This window comes from Penicillium roqueforti, assembly GCF_015533775.1.
Source record: "Penicillium roqueforti strain LCP96 04111 chromosome Unknown scaffold_47, whole genome shotgun sequence".
In the NCBI taxonomy this organism is placed as follows: Eukaryota; Fungi; Ascomycota; class Eurotiomycetes; order Eurotiales; family Aspergillaceae; genus Penicillium; species Penicillium roqueforti.
In genome coordinates, this window is record NW_024067611.1 from 116,184 (window position 1) to 135,986 (window position 19,803).

Genomic DNA, 19,803 nt, shown 5'->3' on the forward strand with positions numbered 1-19,803 from the left:
CAAGTCCCGGCGATTTTCCTATATTAAATTTTGACCGCCTAATTCACCGCCAGATCTCATTACTTACTGATTACGAACTCCGTATGGGGTAGTTAGTTCTTGATTTTCACACAATTTCTACTTTAGACATTCATGATAAGCCTAGCACCTAGATATACGGATAAAATGTAGAGAGTAGAGGAAAATTCAAACATTAAGAATTAGACTTCAATTCCTAACTTATATAGAGGCCTTTGTGATATTGATATATTGAAACGTATAAAATACTTATATTACGAAGCATACTGCTGGCAGAATCTGATATGGCGCACTGGGGGTTAGAGGCTGCCGTAGTCCCGACACCCAATTCGGTCTCGGTCTCCTTCAGCTTCATTTCGTTTGACGGTGAATCGAGGCCTCCTAACCCTTGTCTCTTATTTCCTTTTTTCTCTCCTTCTGCTCACTCGCTTCTCATACCCACTTGTTGACTCTCTCCGCCTAGGGAGTTACTTGTACAGCGATCTCTTTCTCTTGTTTCCTGACTCCGATCTGGTTTGCCAGTCTCCTTCCACCAATCCCAGCAACACCAACAGCTCTTTCGACGCAGTTCATCCTTCACTCCAACTATCCAACATATCCAACACCTCTTACCGAGGCCACGATGGCTGCCTAAATGCGACAGCATCTCCAGATTTTTTCTTCCTCTTGACTGCTATCGCGCATGGCACTCATCTGAGGCAACGCGTGACCGAACGTCAAGACAACTTTTTTCTCTAGCTAGCTCAAGATGAACCACCACCTCCCTGCCATGCCGCATGGGCAGCTGCCTATGCCTCCTTCAAGGCGCCAGCAAGACTTTTCTTACAATACCGCGCCTCCCCATATGAGATCACCACAGTACATGGGATACCCTCCTCACATGAATGGCCATATGCCTCATCAACCATACCCATCGCAGCAATACCCTTACTGGTATCCACCATATGGACATATCCAGGGGCCTCCACGTCCATACCAGGCGCCCTATGGACCGATGATTGTATCCTCATATCCTCACTCGCAGCCTGTCATGGCGCCCACGCATATTCCTCATTCGATGCCCATGCATCAAAGAACTCCGACTCCACTGCAACCGATAATGTCTCCGTCTGTCCTGCATCCATCGATTCAGCCCATTCAGCCCGAATTGCAGGAATATCCTGCTGTTCTACCCCACTCGGCCCAGGGGTATCCTATCGCTTCTCCGCCACCACGATGGGAGCCACAGTCAAACCTGCCGCCGAAGCCCACTTTTGCCCCACCAGTAAGCGTTTACTCTCATCTCGAATTATAATACTTTTCTAACAGGTAGTCTAGATTCCTTGGCTCTCTGTTCCGGAGCAGCCCTTCCCGGCTAGAACCCCGCGGAGACGTCGCAAGGGCCGTGTTATGCAATCATCAGTTGAGCTTCCCACCAAAGATACGCACATAGTCATCGAAGGCGATGAAAACGAAGAGACTCAGCCATCTTGTTCTTCCACGCGAGAATTTTCGGAACCTCAAACCCCAACAACCACGACATTCCAACAGTCGGATGCAGACTCCACACAGCCCACTACCCCTTCGTCAGTTGCAAGGTCGCAAGCACAGTCGAAAATTCCAAAGCCTGCTCCGGTTATTCCAGTGGTGCCCAATGTACCATCTACCCCCCGTCGCCAAGCCAAAGATGGCAGCGTCGCATCTGGAACCCCTAAATCGACTGCACCTGTTACTCCTGCCCCAGTAGTAGAATCAGATAAAGCTTCTTCTACAGAAAACAAGACAAGCTCGCCTGTGCTAGCTGCACCCAAGTCTTGGGCTGATTTGGTCCGTTCGAAGGAGTCGGCGAAAGCAGCAAGCGCCGCGGCTGCGGCCGCTTTGGCTGAGCCACACGGATTGCCTATCCAGAAAAACAAATCACTCGCAGACGTCCTGAGCAAATTGGGAGAAGATGTCACTCAATACAGCGACAAGATTGCGTTCCTTGAACCTCGAGGACTGGTAAACACTGGAAACATGTGCTACATGAATTCTGTGTTGCAAATTCTTGTTTTCTGTACCCCGTTCTATCAGTTCCTTGATCATCTTGGCCGACGTGCTGCGCACACTTTCCACAGCGATCTTCCTTTGATCGATGCGATGATTATGTTCATGAAAGAATTCCGTGTTATTGACGCGGCCACTTCCGAAGACCAACTTCGTCTCAGATTGAAGCCCAATGAGCTTGAGCAATATGGCGACTCTTTCGTTCCTGAATTTGTTTATGAGATGGTTCGACAGCTGCCACGATTCAGGGACATGCGGCGCGGACATCAGCAGGATGCCCAAGAGTTCCTAGGCTTCCTTCTCGAGGAGATGCACGAGGAGTGCGCTCGTGCCGAAACGCACACTGCAGCGAAAGAAGGCGGTGATTCTCCTATCGACGGCTGGTTAGAAGTTGGCCACAAGCAAAAAGCAGCGGTCACCCAACTGTCTGGCTCACTTGCCGCTGAGTCGCCGGTTACCAGAATCTTCGGAGGAAAGCTTCGGTCAGAATTCAAGGTGCCTGGTAACAAGACTTCTGTCACATTAGAACCCTATCAACCTTTGCAACTCGATATTGGGTCTCATGACGTTCACAACATTCTCGACGCTCTCAAGGGAATGACAAAGCCGGAAAGCATCCAGGGTGATTTCAATTCGTCGCGCGGACCCAACATAACCGCGACCAAACAAATTTTCATTGAGACTTTGCCTCCTGTCCTCATTCTTCATCTCAAGCGCTTCCAGTACGACAGTGTCACAGGTGCCACCCAGAAGATTTGGAAGAAGGTTGGGTATCCCCTAGACCTGGAGCTTCCGCGAGAGGTTTTCCCAGCTCACCGGCGCAACGCCATGGCATCCCAGGGAGGTCCCCCAAAGTATCGCCTTATGGGTGTGATTTACCATCACGGGAAGAACGCCAGCGGTGGTCACTACACAGTCGATGTTCGGCGCCAGGAAGGCTTGGAATGGATCCGCATGGACGACACTGCCATCCGTCGCGTTCGCAGCGAGGAAGTGGCGGAAGCTGGTGGCGAGGAAGACCCTAAGGTTCTTGCTGCCGCCCTTGAGCAGCACAGGCATGGCAAGATCCCTAACGGCAATATTTTCGACCACATTGATCAGGATGACATGGATTTAACTGATAGCGACAAGGGCTGGAGCCAGGTCAATGGCAATGGTGCCAACGGACATGCAAGCAAAAAATCCGTGAACGGAGTCACTCCACCTCCTGCCGCTCCCTCTGGGGTCCGAACTCCCCTGGGCCGCTATGGCCCTCGGGACGACAAAGTGGCCTATCTATTGTTCTACCAGCGGATGGATTGAGGTTTGTCGCCAAAAGCTTCGCCATTAGGCTGGGCATCACTTCTTGAACGACGCGTTGAAAAAGCATCATACCCACTACATCCTATGACACATCGAGTTTTGTGTCTTCCACAAAGTCATGCATATTGATCCTCACTCCAGAGGATTATCTGCCGCCTGTATTGACAGGTCATACATAACATCCATCTATCGGCGAGCTCGTTCCATTTTTGTGTTTACAGCTCGTCTCTGCACATGAAACACCGTTCACAATAGAGCCATCTGGAGAGAGGAACACAATATAGGGCACGGCGGTCCTTTGACATCCACATCTCTACCCAAAGGCTTCTTCATCATATCTCACTTTTGCTTCACAAAAGCATTTACCCGGGCTCCGTTTTTACCTTTTCTTTTTGACCTTTTCTTTCAGTGTGGCGAATCCGAATCATTTGCTACTCCATAACTCATTGTCTTTGAGCCAATTTTTTTCCAGTCTACCTTTGGGCTGTATCTTAGGGATATTGACCTCGGTTTATACCCCTCTCCGTTTTCTTATGGATACCTTATTCAAATCCATCTTGGCCTTCTCGCACATGACCAGGCCGAGATGAATGGGTTTCCATGAGCTGTTCCTATCAAATTCTTTATGTTCTTTGCCATGTCATTTGACATCTGGCGTGGATACAGGAGATCCTGTGACGAAGTCCCGAATTTCCTTGTCTTGATCTTGATTACTTTGTCTGCATAGAAGGGTGTTGAAGAGGGTTGGTGATGTTCAGCCTCGGGTGTCGGGGCGTTTCTTGCTCGTGTTAGTAGGGAAGAGGAGGGAGGTTAATGGTGCAGACCACAATGGGTTGGAGGTTTGGAAGAGAGTGGAGGTTACAGGTCGGCAGCCTGAATTGCGCGAGAACGCAGAATACCAGGTGTGGTATGTCAAAAAGCCTGTTTTTACTGAAAAAAAAAATTTCAAAGGAAGTTTATCTCAAGTGTATTCAAAATTGTAACACGTTGTTTGGTTTATTTATGTAACATGTAGGTTATACCGGATGATTTGCAATCAAGCATGGAAGACAGGCATTGCAGCCTCGCCCATGATTTCCACATCCCCATCCTCCACAAACTCAAACCCAAGAGCCCTCCAGTTCAACTCCTTCCTCCAATGCAGCCCGTAGTAACCTCTTTCGCCCTCCTTATCAACCGTAGAGGTATCAGCCTCTGCGGCTTGATCAAGCTCATCGGCCACAGGACCAACCGGCTCAGAAGACAGGCCACCACTCGCTAACCTCCCACGTCTGGGGAAGATGACAGATCTGAACCGGGACAGAAGCAAGCCCATAGAGCAGCACAGACACGGCTCATGAGAAAGGTAGACGTCCAAGTCTGTGCAGAGATAGCCACCCTGCGAGCGAGTGCGGATGCGCGGGGCTGCTGGCGTTGTAGTCGGAGCAGCAGAATCCGCAAATACCACGGTAGATGGGGGAGGAGCAGGGAGAGGTGGTTGATAGACGTGGGATTGGGAAGGGTCTGTAGAGGGGTGGATACTCAAGTCAGATTCAGGGTTAGGGACTTCGTGCTTTCTCTTTAATGTGGAGGACGGAGACCGAGGTGAGTTTGAGATGTCGGTGGATGTAGGACGGTGACGGTATAAAAAGTATGATTCGAAGGCGCTCAGTTCTGGCGCTTCTATTTCTGGCTTCGATGGATGTGTAGTAGTCGTTGATGAAGACACGTCGTCAAACCGATCGTGTTCTCGCCGCCAGCGAGCAATCAGATCGACAGCACGCATCAGCGCGTGCAGTTCAGGCCCGCCCTCGACATCCGCGTCATATATCTTGCTCGCTGGGTTTGGCGCTACCCCGGCGTGCAGCTGGGCCTGTGATGGTGCAAGCGCTTCGGAGCGGGAGTACCGTGCATCACCGGCAACCGCGAGGACTGCTTCGTCCCATTGTGACGTGGTGTCATGTCCGGCCTCATAGCCTGCCGCGGTTAGTTCTTCGTCGATGGCAGGGTCGACTATCACCGCGCCTACGCCGCGGCCTAGCCCGGATTGTTCTGCTTCCTCTGCTACTTTGCGCGCTAGGGATAGGTGGTACCCTGCCCGTGGTTCAATAGATTCTTGTACACGTTTTAGGGTTTGAAGAGGCGGCGCGACAGTTGAGCGCGGTGCGGCTGGGTTGAATATGACTGGCCAGAGGGTCTTGGTCCATGTTTCGGCTTGAGTTGTGTTGAAGGGGGGGCAAAGAGGAATTTTGATAGGGTAAAGTTGAATAGTAGGGGTTGGTATATCGGATTGTGAAGCTTCGTCTGGCGTTTCATTCGTAGTCGGAGGATCGTTTGTAGCGGCCGGCGCCGTGTGCGGCGCAAATGGAGCGAGCAGAGCCTTGAGTGTGGTGAGATCAGGCAGTGGTGGTGATATGAGGACGAAGATAGTTTGTGTCGGGGCCGTTAGAGGAACTCTCTGGCTTTCAATGGCTGCCTTCAGCGGCGGCGGGAGTAATTCTTTTTTCGCGAAACGACGGAGGTGGGATAGCGGAAGGGAAGGGTCTTTGGGGAAAGCCGCGTCGATAGCCCTAATTGAGGATTAATATGGAGTTTAAACCGGGAAACTTGGGAGTCCATAGCTTACTTGATCACTTTGGATGCAGACTTCACATTGACTTCTGCGACAAAGGCATCGCCTACTTGTTGGTTAATCATGATGTCGCAAGAAGAGGGCGATATTGTAGGTCATACCGAATTCTTCTTGGGGCCTTGTCTCTTGGACTGTTCGAATAGGGACCACTTGCCCGTCAAGGGGCTTGAGGCCTCTGATTGTCCTTTCAACGTCCATTCTAGCTATCTCAAACGGCACCCAGCCAGGCGCGGGGTGAGATAGAATGTTGCAGGATAGGTTGACAATGTACAACCAATGTCATAGGGTAAAAGCGATTGTAACTGAAAGTGCCTTGGGCTTGCATTAAGCCTCAATCGCCGACATCGACTTGAATAATTCAGCCAAAGAGGAAGTATTCACATGAGGACTTGGAAAAAAGAAGAAAGCTATACAAAGTTAGTAAGCAAACAGTGCAAACATGATCTCACGCTAGTTCGCTTTGGTCTTTTATATGGTTTACTCTCCAAATGAACATCGATCAAATACATTTACGAGAAGCTAGACATAGAAGTATATGGGAATCTCCATAATGATAGTTGCTCCATATGTATCTCGTTTCCAACCCTACAATTTAAAATGCTCAGATTATGAGTCGATATTTGAGATTTGTATGGTTCTAAAAAAATACCCGTTTAAGACAAAAGGCCATAGATATCACCTCATCATCCCGTGAGACATCAAACGCCGAATGCCCCGTAAAATAAAAAATCGCTGAAAAGTAGGAACAAGGTACAACCCATTGACCTTTTGGTATATGCTGAGATAGATCCCTGTTCTAAAGCGCCGTGTCTGATGCCGGTGCTCCTCGATATTAAATCAAAAGCAATGGTGCATCGAGATCAGACACCATCACCCCCCCTAATGCAAGTGGTATGTATTAATTCACACCGCCAGTGGCTCGGCGGGTGACAGGCGGAAGAACCCACTCATCCATGGCTGACTCGAGACCAGCCCGAGTGGTCCAGGGCAGAACGTAATTTGTGCAGATTTTGCATCGGCGTATTTGGGCGCAATCTCCAGCTTTATGTTGAAACAGGACCGGCTGCTGGGGCAATTCCCGTTACCCCAGCTTTAGCACTGCCATTCTGGCAAACGCCTTCAATTTCAAACCCTTCGCATCGATCGACGAGACTCTGGTAATAGTCCACCAGCACTTCCGGTTGTGGAACAATGCGCCATTCGACTCGGAACAAGAAATCTAGTTCAAGCATGGCTAATTCCGTCATACCGATTCCACCAACTCGAGCATACGTTTTGTTGGTCCAAAAACTGTCGCTGAGTCCCTTGCTGGCGACGGTGGCGCTGGTGATCAGGAACCGATGGATGGTGAGACTCGACACGGTGAAGGCGGGGTACAGCGCGCAGAGTCGATCGATGTAGTAGACCATGCTGAGGAGGATGGGAGGTGAGAGAGTAGCGTGGGTTGTCAATCGCTGGAGGTAATCTTGCACGGAGATTCGGGGCGGAGAGCGGGAGTGAAAGCGAGTCAGACGACCCTGGTGTAGTGGGATCTTGTCGTTGAAACGGATCAGCTCCATCAGCATGCTAGAGATCAGCACGACCATGTCACGAGGGTCGGCCAGTTCATATTGCGTGGGCAACATCTTGACCTCTGGTTTGGAAGGTCGCAGGCGCTTGGACTGCGATCTTTCCAAGTCTTCGCCATCGTATTCCGCCGGCGTCGCATCCGATGAGTGATGGTCGCGTTGGCTATTGCGCTTGTTGGAGCCCGGGGTTGGGGCGGGCATCGAGGGAGCGGGGGAGGAAGAATCTGGGGGTGGGTTTGTAGATGGGGCAGTCGCCGGGGTGGTTGCAGTCACGGCGGAAGAAGTAGATTGGGGTGTCGAAGCCAAGGCCGAATGATTGACCAGGGTCTTCAGAGTGTCGGATGTCGATGCGCGCCTGCGTTGAAGATCTCCTGAAACTTCAGGAGATGAAGGATCGACAGTATGCCGATTCAAGGCTGAGCGAAGTTCGTCGATGGCCAGACGCGAGGATCTAGGACTATTGAATTGTGGAGCGCCAGTCGGCTCATAGTGGGAATGAGAATGCGACCCCGAAGTTGAAGGAAGCGGGGAGCGTAACGCAGCCGTCGAAGGCGAGGGCGAAGACGCCAACATAGTTTTTTAGGGTGTGACTAGGTTATTAAGGAATGAAGGGAATCCGAGCATTCACAGTGCGAGGTGAGACCACGTGGGCGCACTGTCAGGGCGCGCTGTGGATGGCGTGGGTGCACGGCCGGCCCTCATCCTCAGAGGCTTAAAAGGCTAGGGAAAGCGGAAGGGATTGCGATGGTATGAAACCAAATGTCGCCAAAGGAAAGAGGGGGAATGATCTGGGAAGAACACTCCGAATGGCCTTGGACAAGAGAACAGGAAGGGGGCAAAAGCCGGTTGAAAATCTTGTTCTTTTCAAAGTTCGTGAGGTAATGAGATCCATGCTGTCAGTGGCTGGATGCTTCCGGTGACTGTACCGTTACAGTATGTGTATTTTTCTATTTTCTTGTATTCTGTCTAGATGTCCATGTATGTATATAGAGGTGCGTAGAGAGCTGATCTTGGCGAACGAAGGATCGCAGTCTTTTTGATCAAATTAATAGCCCTAGATGTTGTGTAGCGGTCTATCTATTGTACAGGGATGTGACGGATCAGACGGAGCAGACGGGAATCAACTGAATCTACTACCGAGCCCCGGGAAGCGGGGTGAAACTGCCGTACTCTAGCTGGATTGGGTTAGAGTGCCAAGACAATTAGTAGAATACATTGTGATATCTTGCAGTTCTACATAGATATCAAGATATATAGATATAGATCCTATATAGGTATATGGCAGCTAATGGTTGTATTTACATCGTGCCAATATCTGATTCCCCAGATTCAAACCAGCAGTATATCGGATTGGCTGCAGTGCTGTATGTAGATGGGGACTGATACCAACGGTCAAGGCCTTACAATATAGGCTACCAAACACATAACTAACTAGTTATAGATCTCAATACCCAGGCAAATATGGATTAAGATTCATACACTCCTAATACATACCCTTAGATTCCATGGAAAGGCAAACAATCATGGAAATCATGCCAATGTGTGGTTAGATTCTAGCTATCCCCATCATACTCGGCAATGACATTTCTTGACAGAATATCTTAATATAGAAGCAGTCAGAATGTTCAGTTTCCGTAGCAAAGTGTCGTTATACAAACATTTATAGCCTCAGACCAGTAAGGTTGTCGCTCCTTCATTAGTCCGGGACCACTTTTCTGGAACGGTGTGTGTAGGCAGAACCAAAGTGCGGAGTATCTCTAGGCCCGGCTCTACAGTTCCGGTCTGCCATCATATCTATGTTGTACATCCAGGTCTACACAAGCTTCACATCAACGGAGATCATTTCCTCAATTTCATTTTAATTTCTCTACTAATTCCTTGATCCAACAAAGTGAAACGCCGAGAACCTCCCGTTGGGAGGGGGTGATCGCTAGAAGATGACGCGAGCTGCCGCACCGCCGATTCTGCTGCAGCTACAGAGTGCCGAATCGGCCTCCTCTCAGATTACAGTTTTGCGCACTCTGAAGAACGAATTGATTGGCCATGACCAGCGCAAGGAAGCCTACATTTTCGAGGGAATCATACCAGCTTTGGCACAGGTACTGACCTCGAGATGGCCGGGAACGGCCGAGTTTAATGAATCGATATTGCACCAAGGCCGGTCCACACCAAAAGCCCCCGAAGATTACGAAGCATGCCTTCAAGCAACTTTAATTGTTGGGAGTTTGGCACAAGGTACGTGATGACTAGAGATCCTTATTGCCAAGACAGACACTGACTTTACTGAGTAGGTGGTCCGACGTTTCTCACCCCACTATTCGCGAGCAATATCCTCCAGACCTTGCTTTCAATATTTTCCTCGTCGGATTGCCCAGATTCATTCTGTCTTCCAATTTTACGGCTTCTGAACACAATTGCAGACCGGATACCGTTGCAAAGCCAGGAACAATGGCCTCGGGACACACAGCTTGCGGATCTTGTTTTTGCTTCTGCAAATATTACCTCTCTTAGACGTATAATCTCGCAGGAGTACAAGAACCTGCGTACTCAGGCCACGATCGAGTTAGCAGCGGCTCTAATCGGCAAGCTATGCACAGAGGAAACCCATAAGACGGCACTAGCAGAATCCGGGGTGTTGGATGCTTTGGCACTCAAGATTGCCTCCTTTGTTGTGGCCCAAGGATATGTTCTGCCTGGCGCGGAGGATCGCCTTCAAGATCCTGGTGCATTGGAGGATCTGCCACTTCCGGCCCCCGAATCCGCCCAGCTAGCACCGATCCTGCGCGCAGTTGCTGTCATCATTGAACAGTCGAAATGGAGGGCAGAGCACTTCCTGTCATCGCCTGGAATTGTGACGGTGTTTCCAAAACAAGTTGCTGGGTTCGCTCCATCAGATATCAAGAAAGCTCCCTGGGGATCCACATATTTATCGGGCTCCGCAGTACCCCGTCATCTTGGCTCCAACCCCATAGAACAGCTTTTGCCGTCGGTTCCTCTAACACACACAAAATCATCTAGTTCTGCCAATTTCCCACCTCTGGGACACGGGGGCTCACAGCGCCGACACAGCCATTCCTACCCCATGCCTTTTTCACTTGCTGAGACACCAGTCCCAGAAGAAGAGGAGAATTCGATTGTGCCATGGCTGCTCTGCATTCTCCGATCAGAGAATGGCATGACACGGTTGATGTCCGCCCGTCTTGTTACGGCCCTCTTCCGGTTAGGATTGGCGAAGAAACATCGCATTCCAATGTTCAGTTATTTGTTGATTCCCATCTTGATTCGTATGCTTGACAAGAACGTCCGACTGCCAGATGAAGAAGGCGCTGTTCATGATGGGCTGCTCTCGTCGACCTTGCGCTTAAAGGAAGAGGCGCCTGCGGTATTAGCCAACTTGGTCATGGACGACCAGGAGTTGCAGAGACACGCAGTAGAAGGCAATGCGCTTAAGCGACTTTCCCAACTTCTCAAGGAGACTTACAACCCAATCACGGAGACATCCCGGCCGATGTGGCACGCAGAGAGTAGCCCAACCCGGGACATTGAGTCTCTTCCACAAGAGTGCCGGCTCGGACCTTCCGGTTACTCTCCGACCCTTTGCCATGTAATGCGTTACCGAGAGAACATTCTCAAAGCTTTGGCAGCACTAGTCCCATTTAAGGATGAGTACCGCAAGGCGATTTGCGAACATGGCGTAGTCCCTTACATCATTGACGCCCTCAAGCCAAGGCCTAGTGATGCACCAGCTGATGCTCCAATGCCCAGAAATACTGCAGAGGACGGAAACCCGATTCCGACCATTCTTGCTGCTTGTGGTACAGCTCGGATGCTGACCAGATCCGTGAGCGTGCTTAGGACTAGTCTTATTGATGCCGGCGTGGCTAAGCCACTGTTTGCCCTTCTTCGCCATTCTGACCTCGAGGTACAAATTGCAGCAACAGCTGCAATCTGTAACTTGGCCTTGGACTTCAGTCCCATGAAAGAGGTTGGTCGATGTCTATATTTTGTTCACAAACTTTGCAGCTAACATAATCTTCTCAGGCGATTATTTCCCACAACATAATTCCCATCCTTTGCGAACACGCTCATTCATCCAACACCAAATTACAGATCGAATCGCTCTGGGCTCTCAAGCACATGGTTTATGACACCGCAAACGACATCAGAATGAAGATCATCGAGACTTTGGGCCCGGAATGGATTATGGAGATCATCTCTCAGGATCCCGTCCGCGCAGTGGCTCGACGGGAGATAGAAGAGGAAACAGATCAAAGTCCTGGGTTTGCCATGGGTCGATCCAACTCGGCTGGCGAACAGGTCGATATTCTGAACCCCATGGATGATGCAGTGGAGTGGGACGAGGATCTCAAGATGACGGATACCATGCCTCCTTCCAAAATGAGTTTGGACATGTTCCTTCCTGATGCAAGACGTAGGCGCAAACTCGTTCTGCACGGAACTCTGGCTCAAACCACACAGTCTCGACAGGACGATATTGCCGTCCAGGAGCAGGCATTCGACTTACTGCGCAACATGATCTGTGGTCGAGATGCACCTGAGATGATTGAATATCTATTCAAAGAACTCGGTCAAAATGATTTGCTTGATGCCATCGCAGATACACTGCGACCGCGTACCATCCAACTGCCTCACCGCCGAGACTCCAGCAGTCAGTCCCTCCACATTCCCAATGAGATCATCAACGCAGCCGCCGCTCTCATCATCCACTTGGCGGCCGGGCACCCACGCCACCGGCGCATCGTTGCGTTCCACCGTGACTTGCTGCGGTCTCTAGGCAATTATTTCAACCATTATAACAAAGACATTCGATCGAACTGTGTCTGGGTAGTGATCAACCTCATCTACGAAGAGGATCAGAGCGATCATGAAGGTTGTCGGGAGCGGGCAGTGAGACTTCGGTCTCTTGGCTTTGCGGAACGGCTGGCTAGCCTCGAGGATGACACGGAGCTAGACACGAGGGAACGTACAAAGACTGCGCTGCATTTGCTGAACAAACTGTCTCCTGCATAGCTGATATCTTTGTTATGGTTAGAGTTACCCGTTGCTGGATGGATCAGGACTACTGTAGGAAAATCTGGACATAATTTTTTTTTTTGCTTACCGTGACGAGCTCATCTCGTCTCATAGCTAAATATAGGATTTATACAACTTGGTGAATATGTACATGGGAACTGTAAGCATTTCATATGGTGACAAAAGCTCGATGTGGAGTAAAAACGTCATAGCCCTTTGCAATCCGGTCTATTCACGTCTCTACGTCTCTGCGTCTCTGCATCTCTGCATCCTGCATCTAGTTAAAAAAAAAATCTATTCTTCCTAACACCAGAAATCTAATAGCAATGTCCCCCGTACCAGAACCCATTCTTCAAGCCCTCTCACTCCCATCCGAATCAAAAGTCAGCCTCTCCACATCCGGATTAGGTTCAGGCTTCACAAGCACAGGCACCATCCACGCCCAGATTCCCGCCAAAAATGGCACAGAAGAGCGACGCTACTTTGTAAAAACCTCCTCAAAAGGCAAAGCCGCAGAGGAAATGTTCCAAGGCGAATCCGAGTCTCTCAATGCAATAGCAGCCTCAGTGCCAGGGTTCTGTCCGCAAGCCCTAGCTCGGGGTCCACTCGACGAGCCAGGTGCAAAGGCCAAAACGCACTTCCTCGCAACAGAGTTCCTCCAGCTCGGCGGCAAGATGGGCCGCAGCACGGATGACGAAGTCACGCTCGCGCACCGCCTCGGCAGACTGCATACCACGCCCGCACCTGTGGACCCGGACACCGGCCGGCACAGATTCGGATTCCCCGTACCAACCTTCTGCGGTGATACCAAGCAGCCGAACCGGTTTTGTGACAGCTGGCCTGAGTTCTACGCGAATGAACGGCTGCTTACGATCCTAGCTACATCTGAAGAGCGCAATGGGCCCGATGCTGGGCTGCGCGAGGCGGTTGAGAAGACCGCGCATGTGGTTGTGCCTCGGCTGCTTGGGGATGGTCATTTGGGGTATACTTCCGCCGGTGAGGGGAAGGGGATTGTGCCTGTTGTTGTTCATGGGGATTTGTGGAGTGGGAATGCTGATTGGGGTCGGATTATTGGCTCGGGTCACGATGAGCCGCCTGGGGATGTGGTATACGACCCGTCAGCTTGCTATGGGCATAGCGAGTTTGAGCTTGGAATTATGCAGATGTTTGGTGGGTTTGGGGCTCGGTTCTTTGATCAGTATCATCAGATTGTACCGAAGACTGAGCCTGTGGCGGAGTATGCTGATCGGGTGGAATTGTATGAATTGTGAGTATTTCGTATCCTGCTGTTGGAGAAGTATACTGATATAGCCAAAAGGTATCATCATCTGAATCATCATGCTATTTTTGGTGGAGGCTATCGATCTGGTGCTATATTGATTATGCAGAAGTTGATCGGGAAGTATGGAAAAGACTAGAGTCTGATGATTTCAGCAAGGCTATCCTTTTGAATTTCAATATCCCGCTAGAGATAATGTCCAATCACGAATATGCTTAAGATATGATGTCACACTATTGTCCAACTTGAGATTCTTTTTTACCTTCCACCTTGCCTTGAAAACACCCACTTGCACTCTACAATGTCAGCTCATCCTGACTCCAACCTATATCCCGAGGCCAGTGGCCCGGCCAAGGCGCTGGTCGATAAGCATCGCGCTGAACAGCCATTAAAGTTATATGCGGGGTGGTTCTGTCCGTATGTCTACGACCCCTCTATACTTTAACCAACCAACTGCTTACCAGGTATACAGATTTGGTATGTCTCTAGCCACTCGTCCATAAGTAACAATATTAACAAAATAAAGTGCAACGAGTCTGGCTTGCCCTCGAGGAGAAAAAGATTCCATACGAATATATCGAGGTCAACCCATACAACAAGCCAGACTCATTACTCACACTAAATCCGCGAGGCCTAGTTCCTACACTCTCAACACCAGCAGATCCACACCCACGGCCACTGTACGAATCCACAGTGATCTTGGAGTATTTGGAAGAAGCTTACCCAGACCACCAACCCCGCTTCTTGCCAGATGATGCCTACGAGCGTGCCCGCGCACGCATCTGGATTGACTATGTGACATCTCGAATAATCCCGTCTTTCCACCGTTTCCTACAGTACCAGCCTGCAGATGGCACTGGGCAGAACGCAGATGTGGGGTTGGATCAGGCTCGGCAAGAGTTTTTGAATCACCTGAAAGCCTGGACCAAGGAGATGCACAGTGAGGGACCGTTCTTCCTTGGTGAAGATATTAGTCTGCCAGATCTGGTTTTGGCTCCGTGGGCGGTACGACTGTGGGTGCTTGATGAGTTTAAGAGTGGTGGATTAGGGATTCCGAGGGAGGGGGAAGGGGGTGCGGATGAGGGAGTTTGGAGCCGATGGAGGACTTGGCTGGCTGCTGTTGAGAGCAGACGGAGTATCAAGGAGACTACCAGTGATCTTGCGCATTACCTTCCCATCTACAAGAGATATGCGGATAATACAGCTCAAAGTGAGTTGGCTAAGGCGACACGGGCTGGTCGGGGGGTTCCTTGAACTTGAGGGATTTGTGAGACAGTATACTGCTATTCAGGTATATCCAGCATTAGTTTAATTGCACATCCGTCTTCGGGAAAATAAAGCGTCATGGTAGAGACAGATATACACTTCGGAATAATATATTCCCGATAGACCTACACGTGATTGCGAGCTCTTAGGTGGACACGTGATCCATATATCAATCCAGTCACTTGTTGCGCGTCTTCATCTTGCAACTTCCAAAGACATTGCTCGGTATTGCCATATCCCTAGGAAGTCTAAGAAACCGCCATGACATCAAATACGAGAGAAGAGTCTCCTCGCGGGAGCTCAACACTGGAATCTGGCCTGTCACCCCCGGCCATCCACCCGTCTTTTATACAGGTGGCCAATCCATATATATTCGAACAGACAATTGAAAATTGTATCGAAGCGATGAGCGTTAATCCCCTTCGCGAGACTTCATTGCGTCTTCAGGGCGTAGCGTGGATCGACAGCGTACGGAGAGCCCTCAACCTGTGAGTTGACTCCAAGCCAAGCAAAATGCATCAGGACTGACTGGAAATCCAGTCCCATTCGCACCTTTGACACAGCAGTTGGATATTACCACCGATTTCGATTGGTGCATCCAGACAATGAGTATAATTTCACAGTGAGTTCACTTGGAAATCCTTCAAGGAGATCAGCCTAACCCGGGATATAGGATGCTGCGGCCGCGGCTTTGTTCACAGCATGCAAGATCGAAGATACGCTCAAAAAATCGCGAGACATTGTCTGCGCAGAGCACAACTTGAAAGTGGCGCCCTCGGAGCACTTATCGGCTGATGATCCTGTAAGTCATGATCCCAGACGACACAAGACAGAGAATTAACGCTTGTCGCCAGATGTTCGAAGCCCATGCGCGCGGCATTATCGGTCTCGAAAGACTCATGTTAGAGGCCTCTGGTTTTGACTTTCGAACCCGGCATCCTCACAAGACCCTCATGAAGCTAGGTCGGCATTATGGACTGCTACAGAACTCCGAAGTCTCCAATCTTGCCTACCGCATTTCGTCGGATCTTTACCGCACATTTGCACCCATCAAACAAAACTCGTCGACTATGGCCTTTGCCTGCCTTGAGCTTGCAGGACGACTATTAGATCAGCGCGTCGAACAAGTGGAGTCGGGGCTAGACTATGCTCAGTGGAGCACCAGCCGAGCAGAAATCATGGGTAAGTATTGTTGTCGCATTCAATCCACTTAGATGCCACATTAACAACCATCCAGAGACCCTCTTCGACCTCTTAGAACTCTACACCCACCACCGCTCACTAACCGCCGTCGGCTCGGAATTCCCAGCAGACCGGTTTCTAAAAGTCCGCATCCCTCTCAACCAAGAAGCCAGCGAACACAATATCCCGCGCTACCACCCGTGGATCGGCCAGCCACGCAAACCATTCAACGGCACTAGCGCCAATGGCCAAGATACTCCGCGACCTGCCCATCCCTTAACACCAATTGCTGCGAACGGGGACCGCCAGAGAACAGGCGAGCGAGGCCGTGATGCTGCCGTTCGATTCATGCTCGATCCCGCATGTGCAGATGAGGAAAGACGACAGGTCGCGGCGTACTTCAAGGTCGAAATGGAAGAATATGAAGTCGACGGGTAAAAGATGTTCTTGCTATTTGTGTGTGTTCCTGGCACCTGGCGTGCCTCATGCAGCGAAGCACAGCCAGAAAAGGCCTTGCTTGGTTCCGTGAACCGATAATATGATAGCGGGTTGATAGCTTGATAATGAGCTGGGATGGGGTCCCCATATACTATATCCCATCTTAGTTTCAACCGAACAATGCTTCGGTCACGGTGACTCGCTATCGGCTGCTCGTCCGGACTCTTGTTGGGATACGCTAGCATCCTTGCTCAGTTCTGATCAGGTGTTTGTCCACTTTTCTGGACTAGGCGAAACGCCCTGTTTCTTGCGCTACAGTTTCGGAACTAAGTTGTCTCGGGCACGAGCCTCACATTCTGGAAGTTTTCTACCATGATCCTCTTTCCCACGATTTCTCGATACCCAGACACCCTATGACCAGCGACGAGATATGATAGATACAATGAAAAGAACCCTCAACTACCGATAATCGGTTTCGCATTCTAGGACAACACAGTGGGCGATATTTGCTGTACCCACGAACGCATTCTCGAGGAGCAAATATGGAGTGAAAGAAAATTAAGAATCAGCTTCAAACCCTGAATTGAAAGCCATGTACAGATCTACAGCCTGTTGTCTTGACGCGTCCAAAAACAGCGAGACTAGAGGCACATTTGCCAGAAACACACACACACACACACACACACACACACACATACCATGCCCCCCCTTCTTCTACCACTTCTGTAAAGAGATGTGTCTGTTCCACGCATCGCGAGTGTAGCAAAGCTCCTGGCCAGATGGACCGAGCAACACCAGTCATCAAATTTAGGTTCGGTCCAGGCCCCGACATCAATAAAAAAAAGAAGGGAATAGAATAGAATAGAATAGAAAAAAGAGTAAGTACAGGGAAACAGCCGTAAATGAAGAATGAAAAAGTTGTCCCCGTGCCTCCGGCGTGGGAGACTTTCGCTATTCACACCGTTCATTAGGGCCCTTGACACGGGTCATTTTGTTGAGTGTTAATGCCGTGTTGAAAGGCGGATAAGGCGAGCGGGGCGCATGTATGTACATATCATGCATGCACGCATTAAGGATGGCATGCATATTCGGTAGACCTAAATCAAGTCCCGAATGAAGCAAGAAGCAAGAGTAGGGGGTCGTCGGCACAGAAGCAATCGGAGGAGAGTTGCAGGGTGAAGCGCGGGGTTGAAAAGTCGTCCTCGAATGGTGAGAGTGAAAGTGAAATATGAGTGTCATAAATTTGTGTGGTGTTTTCAATCTGAATGCCGTACAATTTTTTAAGTTCATCGACGCTTGAGCTCGGTGAGAAGGCAATCCAGAATCTAGGAGAGGTTAGTAAGACGATCACGGTAATTGGTTCAAGGGAACATACCGATTCTGAGACGGCACCCTGATTATACAAGTACTTGCCCAAGCCACGGACGACCTCGAGCTGCTCGTCAACCGTAAGACCGTTGATGGCGGTCTCGATAATATCACCCACGCTGGCCTTATAAACAGCAATGAAGCTGTGATAGTACATGAAAGAGAAGAAGCCCATGATGAACTGGCAGTCCATGCGGTCAGTGATACCACCGTGACCAGGAATGGACTCGCCGAAGTCCTTGATCTTGAAAGTGCGCTTCAGACCAGAAGCAAAGAATCCACCGAACGGAGCGATCAGCGAAGCGAAAGTGGCGAAGGCCAAGATGTGGAACTGAATGGGTGCTACCCAGAAGGTCTTGTTCAGGCCAAAGATTTCAAGAGAATAAGGTTGCGATGTGAAGACCGGGTTCGGAACACACTCCAGACCGGTCAGAATATTCGATCCCAAGTCATTAACAGGACAGATGAAGTACTTGTAGCGGATCAGCAAGTTGGTCATGAAATAACCAAAGGCAACGGTGCAGGCCCATGCGCCAAGGAATCCCTCAACCGTCTTCTTCGGGGAGAGCTGAATAAGTTGCGTCTTTCCAAAGCTAATACCGCAGACATAGGCGAAGATATCGTTGGTGATGACCAGCGCAGCGGGGAGGAAGAACCAGATCATGCCCTCGAAAATGTTGTTCATGACAAAGTGAGCTTGGACAACAATCAGATAGAGAGCCATATGGGTCCAAGCAAACTGGGTGAACTGGAATCGGTAGTGGCCTTTCTGCAGAGATCCGACAAAGAACACGAATCCTATCAACCGAGGTTAGTGGAGTAAAAGGGGAACAATCGAGATACTTACCCATGACGTAAAGTGTGAAGCTGATGAAGCGGTGATGGTTCGCCAATGGAAGCAGCACCTTGTCAACAAGTAGAATGTGCTTAAAGTAGTAGATCACGCTTTCTCCGTACAGGAAATACATAGTAGTTGCCAGGAAGTACCAATTCAACGATTTGGTGAACCGCAAGTTCTTCTCCTTATTTGGGATACTGGCGATAGCAATGACTTCCTTGAAGGAGACGATTTGAATGCCAGTAATTAGAACAATAATATAAATGTGACCGGAGAACAACGCGGCGAAGAAACCGGCGATCATCACAAAAGTCCATATCGTTCGAGTGATGAAGGTTTGCTTCTTCTTCTCATATTCGGACTGCGGGGGTTTCTAGAAGTGAAGATCATGTCAGACCTAGATCCTGAGGTCACAGCCCACTGAAAACCAACCTGTTCAGTTACTGTAGATGGGTTGGACCCGTTGCCAGTTTTGCTGGGGCTAGTGGGCTCTGAGGGTGCATCGCTGACGTCGGACACGCTGGGGCGTCGCTCATCATTCGACCGGTGTTGAAACCTAACGTTACGGCGAGATTTCGACATGATGTCAAAAAGGGGGGGCCAGAAACAGAGTCTGGGCAATAGAAGTGGAGTGTGCAGAGAGCGAGAGAGGACTATCGGATTAGAAGTTGATGAGCTCATGTGAAGTGCCGAGAGCGGTCAGCTTCAGCTCCAGCCCCGTGTTCAACTTTTTTTTTTTTTTTTTTTTTGGTTTTTTTTTTTTTTTTTTTTTTTTGGGGTGTTATTTTGGGGTTTTTTATTTAATAATTAAAAATTTGACAGTAAGATTTTAATGTGGTGGATAAATATTTAAATTGGTGTGGCGGGTTTTTTT

At 49.8% G+C, this 19,803-nt stretch overlaps 8 protein-coding genes across 8 annotated transcripts; 5 read left to right on the forward strand and 3 right to left on the reverse strand.

Annotated features, from left to right (window-relative positions):
- Positions 1-766: 766 nt before the first annotated feature.
- LCP9604111_9428 (mRNA-binding ubiquitin-specific protease UBP3) lies at positions 767-3,345 on the forward strand (the record flags this gene model as incomplete). The annotated part of the gene is made up of 2 exons (XM_039077681.1): positions 767-1,282; positions 1,336-3,345. 2 exons carry the CDS (start codon positions 767-769, stop codon positions 3,343-3,345), a joined length of 2,526 nt encoding a protein of 841 aa, XP_038924617.1.
- Positions 3,346-4,381: 1,036 nt separating this feature from the next.
- LCP9604111_9429 (putative tRNA-specific adenosine-34 deaminase subunit Tad3) lies at positions 4,382-6,154 on the reverse strand (the record flags this gene model as incomplete). The annotated part of the gene is made up of 3 exons (XM_039077682.1): positions 4,382-5,894; positions 5,951-6,002; positions 6,058-6,154. The coding sequence occupies 3 exons, from the start codon at positions 6,152-6,154 to the stop codon at positions 4,382-4,384; spliced, it is 1,662 nt and encodes a 553-aa protein (XP_038924618.1).
- An 845-nt stretch (positions 6,155-6,999) lies between these two features.
- phoB (regulatory cyclin phoB) lies at positions 7,000-8,097 on the reverse strand (the record flags this gene model as incomplete). Its single annotated transcript, XM_039077684.1, has 1 exon — positions 7,000-8,097. One exon carries the CDS (start codon positions 8,095-8,097, stop codon positions 7,000-7,002), a length of 1,098 nt encoding a protein of 365 aa, XP_038924619.1.
- Positions 8,098-9,461: 1,364 nt separating this feature from the next.
- On the forward strand, positions 9,462-12,555 carry LCP9604111_9431 (armadillo repeat protein; the record flags this gene model as incomplete). Its single annotated transcript, XM_039077685.1, has 3 exons — positions 9,462-9,759; positions 9,816-11,509; positions 11,566-12,555. The coding sequence occupies 3 exons, from the start codon at positions 9,462-9,464 to the stop codon at positions 12,553-12,555; spliced, it is 2,982 nt and encodes a 993-aa protein (XP_038924620.1).
- Positions 12,556-12,884: 329 nt separating this feature from the next.
- LCP9604111_9432 (putative fructosamine-3-kinase) lies at positions 12,885-13,976 on the forward strand (the record flags this gene model as incomplete). Its single annotated transcript, XM_039077686.1, has 2 exons — positions 12,885-13,825; positions 13,877-13,976. 2 exons carry the CDS (start codon positions 12,885-12,887, stop codon positions 13,974-13,976), a joined length of 1,041 nt encoding a protein of 346 aa, XP_038924621.1.
- Positions 13,977-14,138: 162 nt separating this feature from the next.
- Positions 14,139-15,091, forward strand: LCP9604111_9433 (uncharacterized protein; the record flags this gene model as incomplete). Its single annotated transcript, XM_039077687.1, has 3 exons — positions 14,139-14,254; positions 14,310-14,314; positions 14,364-15,091. The coding sequence occupies 3 exons, from the start codon at positions 14,139-14,141 to the stop codon at positions 15,089-15,091; spliced, it is 849 nt and encodes a 282-aa protein (XP_038924622.1).
- A 417-nt stretch (positions 15,092-15,508) lies between these two features.
- Positions 15,509-16,723, forward strand: LCP9604111_9434 (putative cyclin; the record flags this gene model as incomplete). The annotated part of the gene is made up of 5 exons (XM_039077688.1): positions 15,509-15,591; positions 15,644-15,725; positions 15,777-15,905; positions 15,958-16,285; positions 16,341-16,723. The coding sequence occupies 5 exons, from the start codon at positions 15,509-15,511 to the stop codon at positions 16,721-16,723; spliced, it is 1,005 nt and encodes a 334-aa protein (XP_038924623.1).
- Positions 16,724-18,009: 1,286 nt separating this feature from the next.
- On the reverse strand, positions 18,010-19,511 carry cds1 (phosphatidate cytidylyltransferase; the record flags this gene model as incomplete). The annotated part of the gene is made up of 4 exons (XM_039077689.1): positions 18,010-18,048; positions 18,099-18,889; positions 18,939-19,302; positions 19,362-19,511. 4 exons carry the CDS (start codon positions 19,509-19,511, stop codon positions 18,010-18,012), a joined length of 1,344 nt encoding a protein of 447 aa, XP_038924624.1.
- Between the last annotated feature and the right edge of the window lie 292 nt (positions 19,512-19,803).